Source organism: Calypte anna, chromosome 1, assembly GCF_003957555.1.
Source record: "Calypte anna isolate BGI_N300 chromosome 1, bCalAnn1_v1.p, whole genome shotgun sequence".
NCBI lineage: Eukaryota > Metazoa > Chordata > Aves > Apodiformes > Trochilidae > Calypte > Calypte anna.
In genome coordinates, this window is record NC_044244.1 from 15214882 (window position 1) to 15236204 (window position 21323).

Sequence of the window (21323 nt, forward strand, 5' to 3'; positions counted from 1 at the left end):
TTAAACAATAGCTTAAGTTAAACAAGATTTGGGGTTTGGGGATGTCTGTCTGTTGTTATCTACATGATTTATGTAGTTGTTTGTGACCTGAACATATGTAATTCTGCACGATGTAAAAAGTATAAAAGCTAAACCAAAAATAAGGGTTTTTGGAATCCTGACTTGGGACGCTAGTCCTCAGGTTTCCCGGGCCCTGAATAAAGCACCGCATAAACTGACTCTGTTGGTTTGTGTCTTGACTACGGGCAACAGTTTTCTGGCGACCCAGATGGGACTCCGGGGGTTGCTGGGGCGGTTCACGTGCTGATTCACTCCAAGCCGGCACCAGGTGATTCCTGGAGGAGACATCAACCCGTGCCCGACCCCGCGCCCGACGGACGACCATGAGGTAAGCCCGAAGGTGCTTTATTCCTTATAGAAATAAGTTAGTATTAGGTTAGTATTAGATCTGGTCTGTTGGAAGCCTAGGCGCTGGTCGTAAGACACGGCAAGTAGAAAGCTGTGCAGATCCAGCACTTGCCACTCGCGGCGACGAGTATAGGCAAGTTTGGTATTTGGTATTGGGCGCTGGTCATAAGACACAGCAAGTAGAAAGCTGTGCAGACCCAGCACTTGCCACTCGCGGCGACGAGTATAGGCAAGTTCGGTATCTGGTTCTGGTAATCGGCCGTATATTGGTTTTGTATGTGTGTGTGTGTGTGAGTGTGCACAGGTATAAGTGTCAGCATGCTTAAAACTTTCAGAGCTCTGTCTTGTAATGACAATGATGTTCCTGAGGATTCGCCTCTCGGCTGTTAACAAACAAAAAAAACAAAACAAAAAAAAAAACAACAAAAAAAAATCCCAACCAAACAAACAAACAAATAAAAAAAACACATTGGAAAGAAGGTAATTTTGGGCAGGAATTGCGGAGGAAAACCTTGACTGATTATTGTAATCATGTGTGGCCTGAATATGAAACGGGGGGAATGCAGTGGCCACGGAATGGTACAATAACCCCTGAAATATTGAGTCTTATGATGAGTTTCTTGCGGGAAACTGAGAAATGGGATTGGATTTGTTCTATTATCTGAAAGGAAAACCTGAGTGGCAAAAGGCTTGTGGATTGTTGGTGTTAAAAACCATGAAAGTAGAATGTGATAAATGCCCTGGTTGTAAAGAGCGTAAAATACGGTTCTCGGAGGAGGATGTGTCTTTGTTGGTCTCCCCGAGTGCGCCGCCGCTTCCACCTCCTGAGGCTCCCCCGGTAAATACGGCTAGGGTCCCTCTTCCTTCCCCATCCGAGGAGGGGATAGAGCAGGAGGATTGGGTTGATCAGCCGAGAACGCCGCTTGCGGAGCGGACTCGGAGAGGGAGGCTGGAGAAAGGAGGCGGTTTTTCGCAGCCTCAGTTGATGGCTCCGCTGCGAGGGGTAGTGGAAGCGGATGGAGGGAAGGTGATGATAAAGGTTCCTTTTCCACCGAATGATTTAATAATATGGAAACAATCGGCGGGGGCGTACAGGGAAAATCCTGAGAAAGTGGCTCGGGTTGTGAAAATGGTAATAAAAACTCAGAATCCTGATTGGAATGATTTGCAGATGTTGCTGGACACTATTATGGATTCTACAGAGAAGGAGAAAGGGCGCAGGCGGCGTCGGGGGGGGGGAGGCGCGGGCCTCTCCCTCCGGTCACCTCGCACGGGCGGGCGGCTGTCTGCGCGATCAATCGCCGGCCGGGCCGCCGTCTCCCCGCCCGGCGGCGGAGGCAACGGTCCGCGGGGCCGGCGCGGCTGGGGTGCCTCGCAGGCCGCGGCGGGCAGATGCCAGAAAGCCTGCCCGGGCCTTCGTCCCCCTAAATGGAGACTCGGGGAGCGCTCCGAAGCTCCCCGCTCCCGGAGCGCCCGCTCGGGCAGAGCTCGTCCCGCTCGGGTCGCCAGGGTTGACGTCGGGGCCGGTGGGGCCCGGCGCGGCGGCCGGGGAGGTCCCTGAAGGAGAGGTGGCGCTGGATTGAGGAAAGGCTTCGGGGGCTTTGGGAACCAGGGTACAGGGGGACGCGGAAGGTTAGGACCTAACCAGTGTGCCTTTTGTAAGGGACAGGGACATTGGAAAAATGAATGCCCACTTAATCAGGGAACCCCGATGGGCGGAGGCTTCCCGGGCAATGGAGCAAACGGAATGAATCCGTTCGCGGGAAGGCTAGTTACTCGGCAATGAATAAATTAAAGGGACCTCTAAGCGACTCTACAGTATTGGTTGTTGGGGTATCTGGGGAAGTTGAAGAAAGAACATTCCTGCGGCCACTCGATATAAAATTTGGGGGAAGGGAATTTGATCATCAATTTCTGTATATGCCAAACAGCCCGGAGTCTCTACAAGGGAGAGACTTGCTCTCAGTATTGCAGGCAAGAATAATTTTTGAAAAGGGTAGGGTAAAACTAGAAATACCAGAGGAAAACCTGGCAAAATTGTTTGTAATTAAAGAAGTAGGGAAGGGAGAGATACCACAGGAAATTGAACAAGCAGTCGTGCCATGGGTTTGGGAAACAAGGACCCCAGGCAAATCAAAAGCGGCAGTACCAGTGGTAGTGGAATTAAAAGAAGGGGCTCAACCGGTGAGGGTACGGCAATACCCCATCAGTCTGGAAGCTAGGAAGGGAATAGCCCCCATGATAACTCAATTTTTAGGTTTAGGAATTTTACAGGAGTGTGAATCTGAATTCAACACTCCTATCTTCCCGGTCAAAAAGCCTAATGGCAATTATAGGTTAGTACAGGACCTAAGGGCAATCAACTCTATCACCAAAGATATACATCCCGTGGTGGCAAATCCGTACACATTGTTAACATCTGTTTCTGAGAAATTTCAGTGGTTTACAGTAATCGATTTAAAGGATGCCTTCTTCTGCATACCCCTGGCACCTGAAAGCAGGAATATCTTCGCATTTGAGTGGGAGAACCCTGACACGGGACGGAAGCACCAACTAACATGGACCAGGCTTCCCCAAGGATTTAAATCCTCGCCCACCATATTCGGTAACCAGCTGGCCAAGGAACTTGAGGAATGGAAGACCACCCAGGTAAAAGATTCACCTTTCTCTTATGTGGTGTTGCAGTATGTGGATGATATTTTCCTGGGTACCACAGAACAGGGTCTCTGCCTCAAATTAACCATTGCATTACTGAATATGCTGGGACAGGCTGGATACCGGGTATCCAGAGAAAAGGCACAGCTGGTCAAACAAAAGGTCATCTATTTAGGATGTGAGATTTCACAGGGAGTTCGTCGTTTGGGAGTAAATCGCATACAGGCCATATGTGCAATTCCAGTACCCCGTAATAATCAGGAACTAAGATCTTTTCTAGGAATGATTGGTTGGTGTCGACTGTGGATCCCCGACTTTGGGCTGACAGCCAAACCACTGTATGAGGTTGTGAAGGAACCGAGATTTAAGTGGGGACCCACGGAAGATAAAGCATTTCGGGAGTTAAAACAGGCCCTCAAGGAAGCACCTGCCCTGGGCCTGCCGGATCTAACCAAGGACTTTCAACTGTATGTACATGAAAGGCAAAAGTTAGCCTTGGGGGTGCTCACTCAAAAATTGGGGTCTTGGAAAAGGCCGGTTGGGTACTTTTCTAAACAATTGGACTCAGTAAGTGGAGGATGGCCAGGATGCCTAAGAGCAGTGGCAGCCACAGTAATCCTGATCCAAGAAGCACGTAAGCTAACATTGGGCAAGCACATGACAGTTTATGTACCTCACATGGTCATAACAGTATTGGAACAAAAGGGGGGCCATTGGCTCTCATCAAGCAGAATGCTCCAGTACCAGGCCCAATTGAGGGAACAGGATGATGTGGAGCTGAAAATAACAAATCATCTTAACCCAGCAGAATTCCTCAGGTCGACCCAGGAAGAAGGAGAGCTGGAACATGATTGTGTAGAGGTAATCGAACAAGTGTACGCCAGCCGGAAGGACCTGAAGGATGAGCCACTGCCGGACCCTGATTGGGAACTGTTCACGGACGGGTCCAGCTTTGTGGAAAAAGGGGTCGTCAATCAAGCACAGGGAAGAGATAATTATGTTACTGGAAGCGATTTACAAACCATCGGCAGTTGCAGTGATGCACGTCAAAGGACATCGGAACGATCCAGGAAAAGAATTCCAGGGAAATCGACAAGCGGACCAAGTGGCAAAGCAGGTTGCCAGAGAGATATGGACCCAATTAGCTTTGCTACCGGCTCGGGGTAACCCTGCCGCTGCACACATGGAGGACAAACCACATTACTCGCCAGAGGACGAGAAGCTGGCTCGGATGTTGCAGCACGAAAGAACATCAAGGGTTGGTATGTGACCCCAACAGGACAGGTGATCCTGCCGGTAAGGATCATGAGGATAGTACTGGAAACTGAACACAATAAGTGTCACTGGGGTGCGGAGGCAATGGTAAAATTTTTGAAAAACGAAATATTCTCAAACCAGATGTTAACATTCATTGGCAAAAAGAGTAAACGCAATATGCCCGGTGTGTATCAAAAACAACCCAGTGGTAAGAAGGCAGGTACAAATGGGTAAGTTGCAGGTAGGTCCCCAACCAGGAGATTATTGGCAAATAGACTTCTCTGAGCTACCAAAGGCTCAGGCATACAAATATCTGTTGGTGTATGTGTGTACATTTTCAGGATGGCCAGAAGCTTTCCCTTGCAGGACCAATCAGGCAAAAGAAGTGGTAAAAAAACACTTTTGAAAGAAATTATCCCTAGATTTGGAGTGCCGTTAGGGCTATCATCCGATAGGGGTCCTCATTTTACTGCGGGGGTCGTGCAGGAGATTTCTATAATATTAGGAATAACTTGGAATCTGCACACACCCTGGAGGCCCCAATCAAGTGGTAAGGTAGAGCGGATGAATCAAACATTGAAAAACCAAATTAAGAAAATATGCCAAGAAGCGAAAATCCAGTGGCCGCAGGCATTGCCTTTAGCTCTGTTAAGGATAAGGATAAGGATTAAGCCAAGGGAAAGGATAGGAGTAAGTCCGTACGAAATTTTGCACGGCAAACCATACCATGCTGCTACTTACCAGGGGGACCCTCATTTGGTGGGGGATCAGGTGATACTAAATTATGTATTGTCTCTGAGTAAGACTCTTACAGCACTCCGAGGAGCGTTGGAACCGACCGTTACCCCTGGAAAATCCGGCCCACGACATCCTTCCAGGAGACCAAGTCTACATAAGGAACTGGTCAGTGGAACCACTGAAGGAGACATGGGACGGTCCTCACCAGGCGATCATGACCACCTACACGGCCGTCAAGGTCGACGGAGTCGACAACTGGATTCACTACACCAGGGTCAAGAAGGTCCCCACGCAATGGTCGGTAGAGCCCTTGTCTCCAACAAAATTAGTGTTCAGAGGCAAACCATGAGAATATTGGTCTTTCTCAATTTAATTATAATCGCAGAAACTTTAGTAAAAATTAATGTACCTGAACCTTACCTGTCAATAGTAGAAGGAGCTGATGCTAATTTGACTTGTCTATTTACTGATAATCAGAAAGCTGGATCCACTGAGGTAATAGCAAGATGGAAATGGGTAACAGGAGATAAAGTAATCATGGAAGGGGTAAAGACTACTTGGGATGAGTCACGCCAGGAAGGGACAACTATCCTGCAGATACCTAAAATAGCTAAGGAAAAAGAAGAATATATATGTATAGTGTTAATTCAGGAGAATTTTGGATATGCGGATGTACATATGAGCATTAAGCCTTCCACTAAACAGGAAAGGAGAGTAACTAGGCAAGCGATTGATGCCGAGGAATTAACAAAGGCTAGAAGTCAGGAAAATCTGGTAGTTGGTTTAATTAGGGACTTTGGTCTTATGCAAAATGTGACGGAAATCACAGCCTGTTTACCCCTACCCCAAGCAGCAGGTGACCCTATACCATGGGGAATAATACCAGTGACAGAGATGCCAGAATCTTTAAGAAATGTTTCCTGGACGTGTCAGTTGGTCCCTAAAATAGTAATGAAAGAAAAGGATGTGTGTAAAACGACTCGAACAATGACAGAGGTGGATTGTAAAGGAAAACCTAATTATTTTGGGTGGACACAAAATACTAGAAAGTGTATAGTCGATTACCCTGGAGATGAGGCGTGTGAAAATTTACTATAACAACCAAATCCACAGAAAATGAAATGAGTTGTCAAAATGTTACTCAAAATTTAGATGCCTGGAAAGATTGGAAGACAGTATGGGGACCTAGTATTTTGGAACGTTATACCTATCTCGGAAAGATAAATTGGTGTATTCAATGGTCAGGGAATAGAAACCAATCGTACTACAGGGCATATATTACATCTACCTCCTCCAGACAGTTACATGCTCAAACGGAGGAATGGAAGTGTACAAAAGTATTTACATGTGACACCCCGGAAGAACAAATAGGGCTAGCACCAGTAAAAATGACACTAAAGTGGGGATGTGAATGTAGGGGATACAATCATACCATAAGTATAAAACAAGGGATGGAACCCATAGATTGTAGGCACACAACAGTTCACAGTCCTGGGAATTTAGTATGGGTTTTGGGACATGGCCAATGGACATCTCACCTACCATTAGATGGACTAACCACGCAAATTACTTTGGGTGTACCGACCCTGTGCCCATTTTGGAAAGAGTCAAAATCAACATCAAAAGAGATGAGAAAGAGACAGAGAAGAGATAGCAGTAGGGACCTGAATACTATAGGATTGGACGAAGATGGGTGGCATGAACCCTCGTCAGGGGTCAAATTTGGGTGGGTATTGGAGTCCTTATTTGCACCTATTTCCACTTATCGGAACAGGGAAATGTTGTACAAATTATTAGGACAAACAGAGCGGTTGGCGGCAGTGACGAAGAAAGGATTTAGGGATCTAAATCTACAACTACAAGCTACTACGAGGATGACTATACAGAATAGAATGGCCTTGGATATGATGTTATTAAAAGAACATGGTGTTTGTGGGTATCTGCATAACAAGGATGGACACTGTTGTGTACACATCCCAAATGTCACCCAGGAGGTAGAAAAGGATATTAGTCAATTGGAACAAATCGAGGACGAGGTTCACAATGTTCAAAAGGAGGCAGAACACAATTGGGTCGGAGCAGTATTTAGTGCATTAGGGATCCAGGTTTCTGGTTGGATATCATCAATTGTACAATATGGAATCATGATAATCATAATCGTTATGGTTGCTTTAGTACTATACAAGTGTCTTTTAGGAATGATTGCAAAAGAAACTCAACACACTCGAAGGGTAATGAAGGCAATAACTCGAAAAGAAGTAATATTACCAGAAGATGTATTGCCTCCACCTGCCTACCAAGAAGCCTAAGGGTTGAGCATCCTTGTGAAAAAGTCAAAGAATGCTCAAAAGGGGGGACTTGTTGCAAGTAGCGGAAGAAAATAGAAATTTAGAAGTAGTTATGCTAAGGTTTGGACTGGTCAAGCAGGCCGGAAAAACAGGCCCTGGGAACGGGTCTTGGGAAACTAGCAAGGAATGTGCTGAGAAGAGGGGATCAATAATCAGAGGAATTAGCATATAGAACATGTAGGAAGAGTAAACTGACACTTTGTACTGAAGATAAGGGTTGGTGGTGGGAGTCAGTTAAACAATAGCTTAAGTTAAACAAGATTTGGGGTTTGGGGATGTCTGTCTGTTGTTATCTACATGATTTATGTAGTTGTTTGTGACCTGAACATATGTAATTCTGCACGATGTAAAAAGTATAAAAGCTAAACCAAAAATAAGGGTTTTTGGAATCCTGACTTGGGACGCTAGTCCTCAGGTTTCCCGGGCCCTGAATAAAGCACCGCATAAACTGACTCTGTTGGTTTGTGTCTTGACTACGGGCAACAGTAGGATTGCTGAGTTCAGTCTGGAGCACTGGGCTCTTTCTGGCTTCTCTGTACCAAAGTGGAGAGCTGGGGTGCTAAGCTGATACTGTACCATCCAAGCTCCATCTTTTGAGACAACAGCTTGACCACCCCATCATAGAATAAATCACAGAATACCAGGTTGGAAGGGACCACAGGGATAAGGTGGAATATATGGTGAAAAGTGGGAGATTACTAAAAGAGGAGGGTTGTGGATGATATTTTCTTTACTCTTGGGGGGTACTGGGTCAGGACTGCAGCTACTACATTCTGAGGGAAGGTAGTTTTGTTTGCTGTAGATGGTTTCTCAACCAATCCCTTTAAAAAAAAATGTACTATTTAAATTCATGTGTGCAAAATATTGTGTGTGCATGGGGCAAAACTTTTCACATCTTAAGTGCCATTAATTATAATGCATTAATTTAACTCCCCTGAGTTTCAGGCTGGCAGTCAAACTCCTGTTCTGTGTTTCCTCAGGACCCTTGGAAAGAAATCCTCTGCTTGTGACCTGTCCATGAATAGCAAAAGGGCTACAACTCACCCTCTCCTATTCTGCAGAACTATAAATCAATACAGCTGTTGTTCACCTTGTCTCCAGTTCCATGCCAGACAAGCTGCTCTCTAAAACAGAGGTATTTACATGACATGCATAATCCATACCTCTTCATCTTAGAGGCATGTATTTGCATTTAGTGATATTGCACCATTATTCCCAGGAACTGTTTACCATGAAATTTCAGTTACTTGATTGAACTACTTTTTTCCTTATTAATGGTTACCATAATGTTCTATCTGTGAATTTTCCCAGTAAATGATAAATGTATTGAACAGAACTGACCCCACAACATGCCATTAGAAATGCTCTCTAGAATTACTTTCTGAGTCATAATCTTTTTAGCATGTGCTGCATTCATTTTGCATACTGATACTTTTTAATCAGCACATCATTTGGTGAGAAATTATATCAAACCCTTTAGTAATATCTAGATGTATTACATTGCATTGTCTTCATTCATGATTCTATCAATAGAAGTAATTATCTGGCATTACTTATTTTCTTTGTGCTTTCTGTTGCCCATGCTCTGCAGTTATCTTTAAAATCCACGTGTTGAACCTTGGCCTAATTTAATCTCTTTAAGGCAGGAACAATTCCAATGTTAAAAAGACAGAGCAGAGCAGAGCAAAATGGGAATGCAGAAAACTGATAAAAATAACCCTATGCTGACTATTCCTCAGCTTGTGATTGTGATCTAGTTGTTTCACATTTATTTCATTACTTTTGACAGGATAGAAATTTAAGTACCAAGTACGGAAAAGGACCAGACAACTTGAAATGTCTGTATTATAGGACTCTGTCCCTAGAAAGAATTATAAAGCTTACATTAGAAGTCCAAGCTGCTTAAATGGAGCATATACAAATACATTTACCTGGAAAAGACAGCTACTTAGAACTAGCCTCTGGGAAATACTGAAAACAAACTCCTCTCCATGACAGACAAATTTTGCTGCATGTTAGCTTGCTGTCCCGGAATATTTATTTTGGAAACAGTAAGATTCACTCTTTTCCTGTACCTCATGGTGAGCATCCTCCTTTCCTCTCTTCTCTGTACTGAAGCACTGAGCACTGAGACAGATCCTGTTGCCAAACAGGTTATGGCTTGGCTTGCATGGCCATAGAGACTCTTCTAGTGTTTCAAGTTCACAGACAGTTTGGAAAGTTGCACCAAGGCTAACATTAAGACCAACAATATATTCTGCCTATGGTTTTGACTTCTTCTGAAATAAAATAAATGGTTTAGTGAAAAAGAACAAGTTGAGCTAGTTTTTGTAGCATGACTAATCTTTATTTCTTTACCATACTGTACTGTGCTGTGAAGAGCTACTGTTAGAAACAAAAAATAAATTAGGTTTGAGACAATAACCAACAATGATTTTTGTCACATTGATTTGCTGTGTTGAGAGAGGCTCCCATACTATATCAAGGGTCATGACTTCAGCATCTATGGCTCTGATCTGCTCTGCAGCCTTGGAGAACCAGGCCAACAGGAGACTCATGGCTTTCTTCAGAGACAAATGCTATGTCCTGCACTTAGAATGAATAAGCCCAAGCATGGGTAGAGGATGGGGTCTGTATGGCTGGACAGCAGCTCTGCAGCAAAGATCAAGCTGGAAATGAGTGAGCAGGGCACATTGGCAGCCAGGAAGTTTAAGAACAGCTTGGTTGTGTGAGAGGCAGCATAGCCAGCAGGCAGTGGCATGGATTCCCCCCCCCCCCCCCCCCCCCAGGTTATATCTGGTGTATTATGTGCAGTACTGAGACCCTACTATAGGACAGTCAAGATGCAGAGACACCACTGCAGGATCATTAAGATTATTAGGGAAATGATGATTAGAATATAATAAGCAAGAGCAGAGGGTGGTCTCCTCTAACTGCTGTCATCCAATACCTAAGCATAGTGCTCTAATAGTGCAAGAGCTGCCTCTGAGGTGCACAACAAAAAGGATGAGAGACAACACTGACATGCTGCAGCAAGGGAAATCCTAACTGGATATAGGGCACAATTTTTACAAGTGGTTAAACACTGGAAAGGATCACCTGGTAAAGCTCCCTGTCTTGGAGAGTTTCAAAACCCAGCTGCACAAAGCCCTGAGCAACTTGACCTAATTTTGAGGCTGGCAATGCTTAGAGTAGGAGGACCAGGTGAAACACAGAGGTCACTTCCAGTCTCCATGATCCTGTCATTCTTTGTTGAAAACAGCAGGTTTCCACATTTTGGACAATGTGAAATGGTGTTTTCCCTGCTAAATTAGCCACCATGCTGTGATGGCCTCATGATGTAAAGCTGTATTTAAGGTTCAGGGTAGATTTATAGTTGGACAGACATCTGCAGCAATAAGTAAAATAAAAGTTATTGAGTTTAAAAAAAGTTGGAATAAACTAAGCTTTAAATATTAATGAAGAATAACTAATTTGCATCATTAAAGTTTTCTACCTGGAAGCTATTAACACAGGGCTAAATATAGATGTCACAGTGTTAGAATCAGAAAATAATTGAGTAAAACACATTTTAAATTTCAACAGGGATGATAAAGTAAGGTTCAAAGCATAACTCCTAAAATTACTCTGTCATTCTGAATTTCTGCAATATGAGTGGCTTCTCAGCCAACGCTATGCCAAGGCAAGGGTTAGTCTTGTAAAAGGTAAACTCAGGGTTACTGACAGAGATCAGAAAAAAATGCTGAGATACAGTTCAACAAAAGCTGAGAGTGACCCTTTGTGATGATCCAGCTCATGATCCAGTTCTGGGGATGCAGGTGGCACCAAGAACGTTTCTGTTAGGAGTCTGCTTCTATAAAATGCCAGATAGCAGAGGAAATTAATTCCATAATGAATTCATGGACTGGAACTTGGAATTAGGTGTGCTGCAAGGCTAAAACTGGACTGAGGGTTAGGATTGGTACATCTTCAACAATTACATACAAGAAATTTATCCTTGTGTTAGGAACCCAAGCTTGCTCTTCATGCAGGTTAACACTGAAGCATGTATAGTATTCCTCCAAAAGGCTTTTCAAAAGTAGAAGCTTCTTAAATATGCAAACCTTTAAATGCCTTGCCCTTTTAAAGGGTTATTTAAGTTTCTTGGAAAACACATACACTGGATTAAAAATATATTTTGTAATCAATGCTAAATTCTAAATTTACAATATAACTTTCTGTAGTTATGCTAATTATATCTCTGTGAAAACATGCACCCATACTGTACATGTCTAAGGACCTGAAGTTAATATTTAGAGTGTGATATTAATTTGTACTGAATTATCTGTTAAACTCAAGAAGGTTAATTAGTTAATCATTAATTTCTGTTCTGTTGAGCTCCTATAAGGATGACTTTGGCATAGGTTTCTTAATTTTCTGCAATGATTTAGATATCCAATATGTTTAAGAATCATACTTTTTATAATTTTTCTCTTAGTCATGCAAAGTAAGATTAGTTTACCATTTTTAAAGCTATTGAAATAGCAATTTTTAAATTTTTATTTTTATAGTTAAATTCTAAACCAAATATGTAAATACAAAATGGCGAGTCACTATTCAAATAAATGATCATTTTTTAATTCAGGGAGCTTTTTGTTTACCTCTGAGGAAAATTCAGGATGCAGTCCATGTGACTAATTTAAAACATGCCATTTATTTTGCTTTACATTTGTCTTAGCATTTTTTGATATTTGATTCTCTGGGATTTTTTTCACATACAAAAAAACCTAAGTGTTTGTGAACTTTCTCAGCTTTGACAAATGCTTATTGCACTGGCACCTAGCCAGCACCTTTTTGCAGAACAACTTTAGCACAACTATGCTATGGTTACCTAAGTAGTAGGATCATTTTTATAGAATTCTTGCTACTCTGACTGGACTGTATGCTGCTGGTACCTGGCAATTGCCCCAAACTAATTAGTTCTTTATTTTGTAAGATGAATATTTATTCCACAATTGGATGATCAATGTGTGTGAAGTCACTCTATGGGAAAAGAAAAAAAAAATTTCAGGAGGCAAGACCTTTCTGAAAAGAAGAGGAAACAACAGGTTCTTATTTACTGCAGATACAGAATTAGAAGTCCTGACAGCTACCAGCACAGTTCAGACTATAGTACTGATGTTCTGATGCTGTTTAATCTTCCATATTCTCTTAAGTAACAGGCTCTAATTTACCTCCCATTTGAGAAATATTGTGCCATTTTACATGGCATTTTAAAACTGAAAATAAATAATGGATCAGATCTCATTTGGATAATTTGTGGATATGAATAAGTGGCATGTGAGATAAAGAAACTATCATAGTCATACTTTTCACACAGGCAAAGAAATAGTACAATAAACCTCCCAAATTCATCAAATGTTAAGTGTGGGCTTGCATCTCATTTAGGTCAGGAAGACTGCTGCTGCCCAACAACACAGTTATGAACTCAAGCATAAGGTTAAATGCATTCCTGCATTAGTGCCACAGTTGTTCTGGAAGAGAGTCAGACTCATTACATTATTTGGGCTACAAATTTTCAGCCTCATTAAAACCCTAATTGCTTGAATGCTGCCATGAAATGAGGAAAATGTGATGGACAGTGTTCCCGGAAGACAATCCACATGCTGTCAACTGTTTAAGTTATTTTAATGTCATGGAAAAGAATTTAAAATTACTGAATGATGTAATAAATTATGATGGAAAATGAATAAATGTTTTTTAAAATTCACTTTCTCCATCTGATCTCCTTTTCTGTTTCTCCAAGAGAAAACTTCAGAGTTTTTTCTCATTTCTTCTCTTGATATTTTAGTGAGTTGCTAAATGTCATTACTGTAAGTCACACTGCATTTTGATAGTTCATTAATAACACAAAATCAACCTATATCATAAATCAGTATTTGGTAACTGGGAATCTGTCACTATAAAATGCAATCAAAATAAATGCTGTAAAGTAGGAAATAAATGCTGTAAATTAGGAACAGATATAAATGAGTCATAAGTGATTAAAACCAGCTTCTCACGGAGTTAGTGTATTCATTTTGGACCTTGCTTTTGGTAAATGGGCAGAAATAGAAGACTTTGCCCTGCAGTAACTGTAGTTATTCAGAACATTTTGTGTATGAGGACCTCCCTTTTCTGCAGAGACCTCCTGGCTGTCTACTCAATAGTCAGGGCTTCCACCCCACTGAGAGGGGCAAAGCAGCTCAGACCCTGCACAGCTCCTTCCCTGATGTCTGCATGCTGGGAGAAAACTATGGGCTCTATAGAACCCAACCATGCCCAGCAGCTCAGAAAATTACTTTTACTCTAAAATGATAAACTCCCTTTGAGTATCTGAACAAAAAGATCTTACTGCTGGAGGCCTTTTCTGGAAGTGTAAGCCTAAGTGATTTAGTGGATTAAAGTCTGCTTTGCCAGTCTGAGCATCTGACCTTAAAGCTCCTATCAAAGAATAATGGTTGATAATTGTGGGAGTGGATGTTTTAAATTGTATTCCTAGTATTTCAGTTGCTGCTGCCTGAGTCTTTATAAACTGAGACATAAAATCAATAGCAGAAGCCAAATCAGCATCATAGATGGTATTGATAGGGTCTGCGATCCACCCAGAAAGTCTTTCAGCTAGAAAATAGAGGATGTTTTAATATCCTCTCATGGTTTCACAGATCTTTCCAGACATAATTTCTTCTTTTCCCAGAATTCAGGCCATAGGACCCCATTGTGTGTGAGAGGCTTGTGCTTTCTGGTTCCATATCTAACCCTGGGTTGTCAGAAACAATAGGAAACTTTATGGTGCTGTCAAGTTTTTCCTTCATGAAAATACAGTCATGTTCTCTTTACTCCCAAAGGGAATTTGCAGGTTTCTTCCACCTAACAAGTGGAAAAAAAGAATCAAGAAGCAAATGGAACAATTAACATAAAAATCAAACTCAGCTTTCAAAATAAATTTGGGATAGAACTTCATTGTAAGCCTGACTGCATGAAAAACAGTACATGGAGGGACCTGGCAACATGCTGGGGTTTTTATCTTTGAAGGAATACAAAAACACCCACCACTTTTCTTCAGAATTATCAAGCAATAGACATGGTATGAGCACATATGGTGACAGGTTTTTTAAAACTCTACTATCTTGACTTACAGCGAGAAATTTGTGAAATAAACTGTTGAAAAGCAACTGAGAAAAAAGCTTGGGTTTGCTTTCCACTGTCTGTTCAGTACACAGTGTTACACTGACTCCACCAAGATCCTTCTGAGAAGCCGAAATGAAAGGTGAACTCCATCCATCATCCAGATTTTATGGGTCCCACACTTACCCAGATTATTCTGTGTTATCATCCTCACAATGTAAGCATCTGTTTGGATGTTTACAGCTAGGTAATAGGTCAGCAATTTTTTGCTCCCTGATGAAATCTGTGGTGGAGTCTACACTCAAAGATTAAATCTGTGACTATTTTGGCAGATCTACAGATTTCTTCCATGCTCTCAATAGTGTGAACTGAAGCCCCCTCTATGGTATTAGGAAATTAAATAACTAATGAAATAAGCATAAGTAATGAAAGGCGCAACCTGATTGATGGAGAAGGATGGTTCAAATGTATCAGTCTGGGTATTGCTGCTCTTAGATTCAGAGTTGCTGTAAAGATGTTTTTCCTGAAAGAACTGATTTTTACTTCAGTTGCAATGAGTAAAATAACTGGAAAACAAACCTGAGTGTGCTAATTTCTTCTGAATTAGTTAATTCACAAAGCAAATTTTTACATATGAAGACTTTTGCCTTCAAGGATGTATTGCTAATGGTGTCAGTGATTTTATGAACACTGTGGAAGCAGGCTGAGGGGAAAGATCTGGACAGAGATTAGACAGATAAAGAAACTGTGAAGTAGATCATTCCTGAAAGATTTGTAATACATATTTTCTGCAATTCAAGTGATGCTTCTTAGAAAAATGAAAGGCCTTGAGGTGAGTGAGCATGGCTGGGAAGGACAGAAAAAAAAAATTCCAATCTTCAAGGGTAGTCCAAGAACATGGGAGATGACTGAAGAGGATGAAGTAGATTTCCTCTTCTGAAAAGAAGATACTTAAGTGTTCAACTAAATTTGTGATGAACTTGTTGAGGTTTCATCTTGGGGCTGTCTGATGTTATGGCCACTGAAAGGAAAACCTTTGATTGTTATTTAGGCTTCTCAAGGTAAACTGTATGCAGTTTGTCACCGTCCTTGCTGCCATACTAAACACTGACTTCATCAGCACCTGAAATTGCTGTCATGAGCTCATCATAAGTTGTCTTTCTAGAAAAATGGCTTTAAATGCATCCTTACATTTTTCTGGCAACCTGTCCAGAAATGTAATCAGTTTGGCCTATAGCACAGCTTCAGATTATATTTCTTCATTCAGAAAGATCTAATTGGTTTGATTCCTTGTCCTTTAAAATTATATCTGAACTGTAATCTGACTTCCTTGACTGCTAAAAGATAGTTTTGATACTACTCCTATACGCACACTTAGAACTTGAGATCATGCTGCATTCTTCCTGTGAGATGAGAGCCAGAAAAAGTGCTCAGTAGATCTAAAATTCCTCTGCCTATTCATGTAGAGACCTGACTATGATATACTCAATGTAAGAGATGAAATGGGTTCCATGACTCCTCCTGGATGACTCTGAGTCCTTGCCATTTTGAGGAGCTCTTGAAAAAGCTGAACTCTATGACAGGAACTGATGTGATTTCTCCTTAAGCTGTAATGGCTGTACTGATCCTACGGAAGAGACTCTCCTTTGGATGTGTAAGGAAGGAACTTTCTGATTGTGCTGCTGCTGATGATATATCTCTTCTGGCCTGGATCATAGAATCATAGAACTGGCTGGGTTGGAAGGGACCTCAGAGATCATCGAGTCCAACCCTTGAACCACTGTTGCAGTTGCTAGACCATGGCACTGAGTGCCACATCCAGTCTCTTTTTAAATATCTCCAGGGATGGAGAATCCACTGCTTCCCTGGGCAACCCATTCCAATGCCTGATCACCCTCTCGGTAAAGAAATTCTTTCTAATATCTAACCTAAACTTCCCCTGGCACAACTTAAGACCGTGCTCTCTTGTCTTGCTGAGAGTTGCCTGGGAAAAGAGCCCAACCCCCACCTGGCTCCAACCTCCTTTCAGGGAGTTGTAGAGAGTGATGAGGTCTCCCCTGAGCCTTCTCCAGGCTGAACAGCCCCAGCTCCCTCAGCCTCTCCTCATAGGGTCAAACGAAGAAAGCTTGAAATTATGCAGGAAACTTTATCTACTGCTACAGGTATTTTGATAGGTACAATAGTCAGCTCTGCTGTAGATAATACAGTGAGAAATTAATATCTTTTTGATAGCTATCCTTTGTGTCTTTGGAGAGGAGAAGTGGTATTTTTACGTTACCATTTTACTCTGCATGAAATCAGAAAGGAGACACATAAACAAATGCATTACTAACTTTGACATGGTAAAGAAATGGTGAAATCGTAGCTGTCTCTGCATTGATGACTCACTAAATTCCTCATGCTTATGCCATGGTGACGAGGTGCTCTTTTATCCTGCAGACAGCACAGATATGTTTCAAAGCCTTTGAAATAGGCCTAAATACTTTTTACTGAAGAGCGTATTCTCCTTGACACCTGTGGGACTGCAGACATAAGCCCTTGAAAAACTGGTATTTAAAGTGAAAATGTTGAAGGAGTTGAAGGAAGATTTCTTCTTTATCTAACCTCTGAGTCAGACACCCCTTTTAGGCTTTACTGTCACAAAAACAGAGATTCATCAGTATTTGTGTGTTTTGAAAGCAAATTACAAAATCATGAAGTTATAGGAGGTAGTTGACACGAGAAAAATAAAGGTATTAAACATATCCGTGTTGTATTATGGATGGTTTTTAAAGCTTGTGCTCTGGATTCAGCCACAGTCTCTGATGATGGTTCCAGTAATGATGGTGGCTCCTATGGTTCCACCTGCCCCAGCAAGTGCAAAATTCCTTTTCTTTAGTCAACAGGTTGGAATAATCAGCAGCAGCAAAGAAAAAGGAAGCCAAGCATAGTAATCAAAAGCAGGAGAGAAAGATACTACAGTTCTCAAACTGCAGTGTGTATTAAGATTCTGGCATTGTTTCAGTGCTATACACAGCTGTCAGAAAGGACCGAGTTCGGGCTAACTTCATTCTTTAGGTTCTTGAAAGCATGAGTTTGACAGCAGACAGGACAAAAAGGTGGTATTTAATGGATGTTAATTAAGATAATTACCTAACAAATACTTCAGGAAGTACCAGGGAATATGTATATTCATCACAAATCATGACTTAGTGAGAAGTACTTTGGTTGTCATGAAAATGGCATTGTGTTACAGTCACAATTGTTTTCTTCCAATAACACTGAAGCTCACTTCTAAATTCACTTCTAAACTTATCTACAGGTTCTTTCACATGTACAAAAGAAATTATGCCATTGCCAGTTCCTTAACTTCCTACAGAATAGTTGGTGTTGGTTTTGAGTGCTTTGTTTTTTTTAGAAGTGCAAAGATTGAATCATAAAACTTCTTTTCTTCAGGTGTCAAATTAAAGAGCTACAAGGCAGAAAGCTGAGGGGGTAGAGGGGAGTAATCAGTGTTTTCATCCTGTGGCATTTGGGTTCAAATATACTGCTAAAACCTGGAAGCAATGATGTTTTAAAGCAATCATTCAGTGTTACGTATTAGTTATTCTGGAATCTGTAGTTTGTTCAAGGTTTACTCTGTGATTACAGCAAATACATCCCTCATTCCTTAGATTAGGCTGCACATATTAAAGCAAGTTATGTAGATAGCTGACAATTAGCCACAGTTGACAATAATAAAGTAACAATCACAAAAGAAATCAAGGGAAATATGTTCTAGTTTCCACTGCAAAATTTTGAGAGTCAATGATCACATTCAAATTGTGTAAACAAGGCACCTGACATCTCTTTCACACAGTTATCTGATAGCTATTTTGTAGGTAAATTCCAGATAATCTCCTAATATTTAGGCATCGTTCTGAACACCTCAGTATTTAGCCCCATTGTGCATAACTTTTAACTATCCCTTGTTTAAATTTTTTTCTCTCTTTCCTGGTTTGGCTGCCTGCAGACACACCTAGCATATTTATGATAATGTGGTTTCTTGGCTGCATAAAAAAATTCAGGCAGGCTGGTTTAAGAGGAAATGCTCTGGTGACACCTGATGAGAAATCGCTTTGTCTTCAACAACTGACCAAGAGAAGGAAAAGAAAGAATAGAAACTTGAGGTGACAACTTCCTGAAAACAAAGAGAAAGAAATAGGCTATGAAGTCAGAAGTTTTTGAACAAATACACCAGTGGTTTCCTTGAGTTAATGCCACTGAAGTTCTGGTTCAGATGTGCGCTGCACAACAGGGTGTATGCACCCTGTAAATAAGATTACATTAATGTCTTCTGTATTCCCACTGCTTCATCTGTTGCCTAGGAGCTAACCAGGTGTCTTCATTCAAGCTCTCCATTGTTATTTTGATGTCCTATCTGAGATTATGCATTGAACTTGAATTACACCAACACAATTCTAAAACTAGATTCAAAATGTATTCTGATAATGTTTGTGGCTCTAGACTGACCTGGTCTACATATTGGATGACAACAGACGTGGCATTTAATTTGCCTGTGTCTTGCCTGCCCATCTGTGTCGTGGGGATGGTAGCACTTTCATTTCTCATCAAAGTGTTGAGAAATGAGTACTGGGGCCTCCCGAGGTGCCATGGTGATGGGTACAAATGAAACACAGTAAGTACGATGATGGAACTGTCATGATGATTGTGAATAATCACAAACAGATTAGTTTCAACTGAATTAATGGTCCTTAGAAAAAGATGAGGGCCTGGCTGCACAAGTACACAAGGGGGTGAGAGTCTTTATTTGTTTATCGATGTGTTACTTAATGCATAGAATAACGGAGGTTATTCTAAACAACCACGTCGTTTCCTCGAGTCTCTCGTAATAATAATAATTACTGTTCTCTTTACCGGGGTAATTAACAGCAAAGCCTCATTTTCTAGGTTTGTTTTTTCCTTTCCGCTCCCGCGGTGCCCCTCCGCGGAGCCTCCATCCCCGCCGGACGCTCGGACGGGCGCTGCTCCGCGCGCCCCCTGGCGGTAGCCCCTCCGCGCTCCGAGCCGTCCCCGCGTCCCTTCCCTGCCTCGCCGCCCCGGGGAGCATCCCCGGCCCTCCTGACCGGGCGCGTTTTCCTCTGTGCTTTGGTAGCGTAACTCTGCCTCACCGCGGGCCCGATGAGTTTGGGACGTTTCGGTCCGCGGCGCGGCTCTCCCTAGCCGCTGGCACTCACGGAGTCTCTCGGTTGCTCGGGGGCCGCTCACGGGAGGTGAGAGGAGGGGATTCCCCGGCCAACCTACGGGACTGGACGGAGTTTCTGTGCAGGGGCGAGGGGCAAGAGATCAGGAAGGCGCGAAGACGCTGGAGACGGCCACCCGTGCCGGCTTCCTCAGGGAGCCCTTTCCCGCCACAAACACTTTGGCTCCGCGTCGGACTCAGTGCCGTTTCACCCCGATACGCGAGCGGGGCAGGGCGGCGGGCGAGTTCCGTCCCTTCGGAAGGCAGCCGCTGCCGCCCCGTCGCGGGCCGCTCGCCCCTCAGCCCGCCTGTCCGGCACCCGCAGCCTCCCCGCCGTGGGCGGCCCCTCACCCCGCCCGCCCCGGCCCGGGGCAGTCACGCGCGGCTCCCGCTCGCAGTGACGTCACCGCCCCGCTGCCGCCTCAGGCGGCGGTGCCGACCCACGGGCGGCGGTCAGGACCGAGCTCCACGCCACGGGTGGCGGCGCCGCGCTGTGAAGGCACCCCTGGCACCGCCTCTTCCCCGCCCTCTCCACCGGCCTCCCCTCTGTCCCTCCTCTCCTCCCTCCCTCCCTCCCAGTCCGCATCCCCGCGCTGCCCCATGTTCGGGCTGGAGAAGCCGGTGGGGTGGCAGAACCCGGGCATAAGCGGTGGGTTTCTGGACATGGCGTCTGTAGGGGATTTTAACGTACTCAGCTCCAGCATTCCGGCCACCAAGGTGGAGCTTTCCGTCTCCTGCAGGTAGGGCTCAGTGGCGCGCTGCCCGCTCAAACACGGGCGTCGGAAGGGGCAGCGGGAAGAGCGGATTGGTGCCCGCGGCGTTGCGGGGCGGGGGGCTCCTCGCCCCGGGTTTGTCAGCGGAGCGGGGAGGAGAGGGGGCGGCAGCCGGGCGCGGAGGTTGCCCCCCGGTGTGCCCGGCACTGTGCGAGGCGCTCTGCCTGCTATCCATGGAGAGCGTGCCTAGGGCGGGCGAGATGTAAATCCTCACCCCGGGAAAGGATAGGAAGCAGCCCCAGGGCTGCTGCCAGCCCGCTTGCCTCGCACTAGGCGTGCCCGGGGCAGAGGTAGGTGCTGCCGGCGGAGAAGCGCCGGCTCTGGCAGCAGCTGCGGGCAGCCGTCGGCTTTGCCTAAGTGGGAAGTTGCTGCTGCCCCAGCCCCTGTCCGTGTCCCAGCCTGTCGGGGGAGGGTGGCCGGAGGGACACGGGCGTCACATCGCTGTGGTCGCAGAGCCTGTTCTCCAGCAGGTGTTGGGTTTCTGGAGCTGTCCCAGGCGCTGTGGGTGGGGACGGGGGAAACTCCCGTCCGGAATAATCCTTTCGTAGATGGTTTGTGTCCTTGCAAAACTGTTACGAAACTGGGCGTGCTGCCTCGTCACGTTTTACAGTAATACTGCTGCCGGTAAGTTACAGAAATGTTGACTCGTAACACAAAACCCGGTGCTTACAGTTTTGTTTCGTGACATTTTTTTGGCCGTGGTTCGTCTGTCGGTATTTCAAAAATCCAGCTTTCTCTCGTGAACCGCAGAGAATTTTCCATTAGATTTCAAAAAAT

General features: G+C 43.7%; 1 protein-coding gene and 1 long non-coding RNA gene across 2 annotated transcripts in view; one reads left to right on the forward strand and one right to left on the reverse strand.

Annotated features, from left to right (window-relative positions):
- Positions 1-1818: 1818 nt before the first annotated feature.
- Positions 1819-20556, reverse strand: LOC115598332. The gene is made up of 3 exons (XR_003987576.1): positions 20546-20556; positions 13437-13439; positions 1819-1904 (listed from the first exon to the last, which is right to left on the reverse strand). It is a non-coding gene; the product is annotated as an uncharacterized LOC115598332 (long non-coding RNA).
- CPNE8 (copine 8) overlaps positions 20187-21323 on the forward strand; it is an 86585-nt gene continuing 85448 nt past the window's right edge. The window contains exon 1 of the mRNA XM_030450704.1: positions 20187-20513. Coding sequence (XP_030306564.1) covers positions 20374-20513 — 140 coding nt within the window. The 5' untranslated portion in view covers positions 20187-20373. The remainder of the gene's footprint in view (positions 20514-21323) is intronic.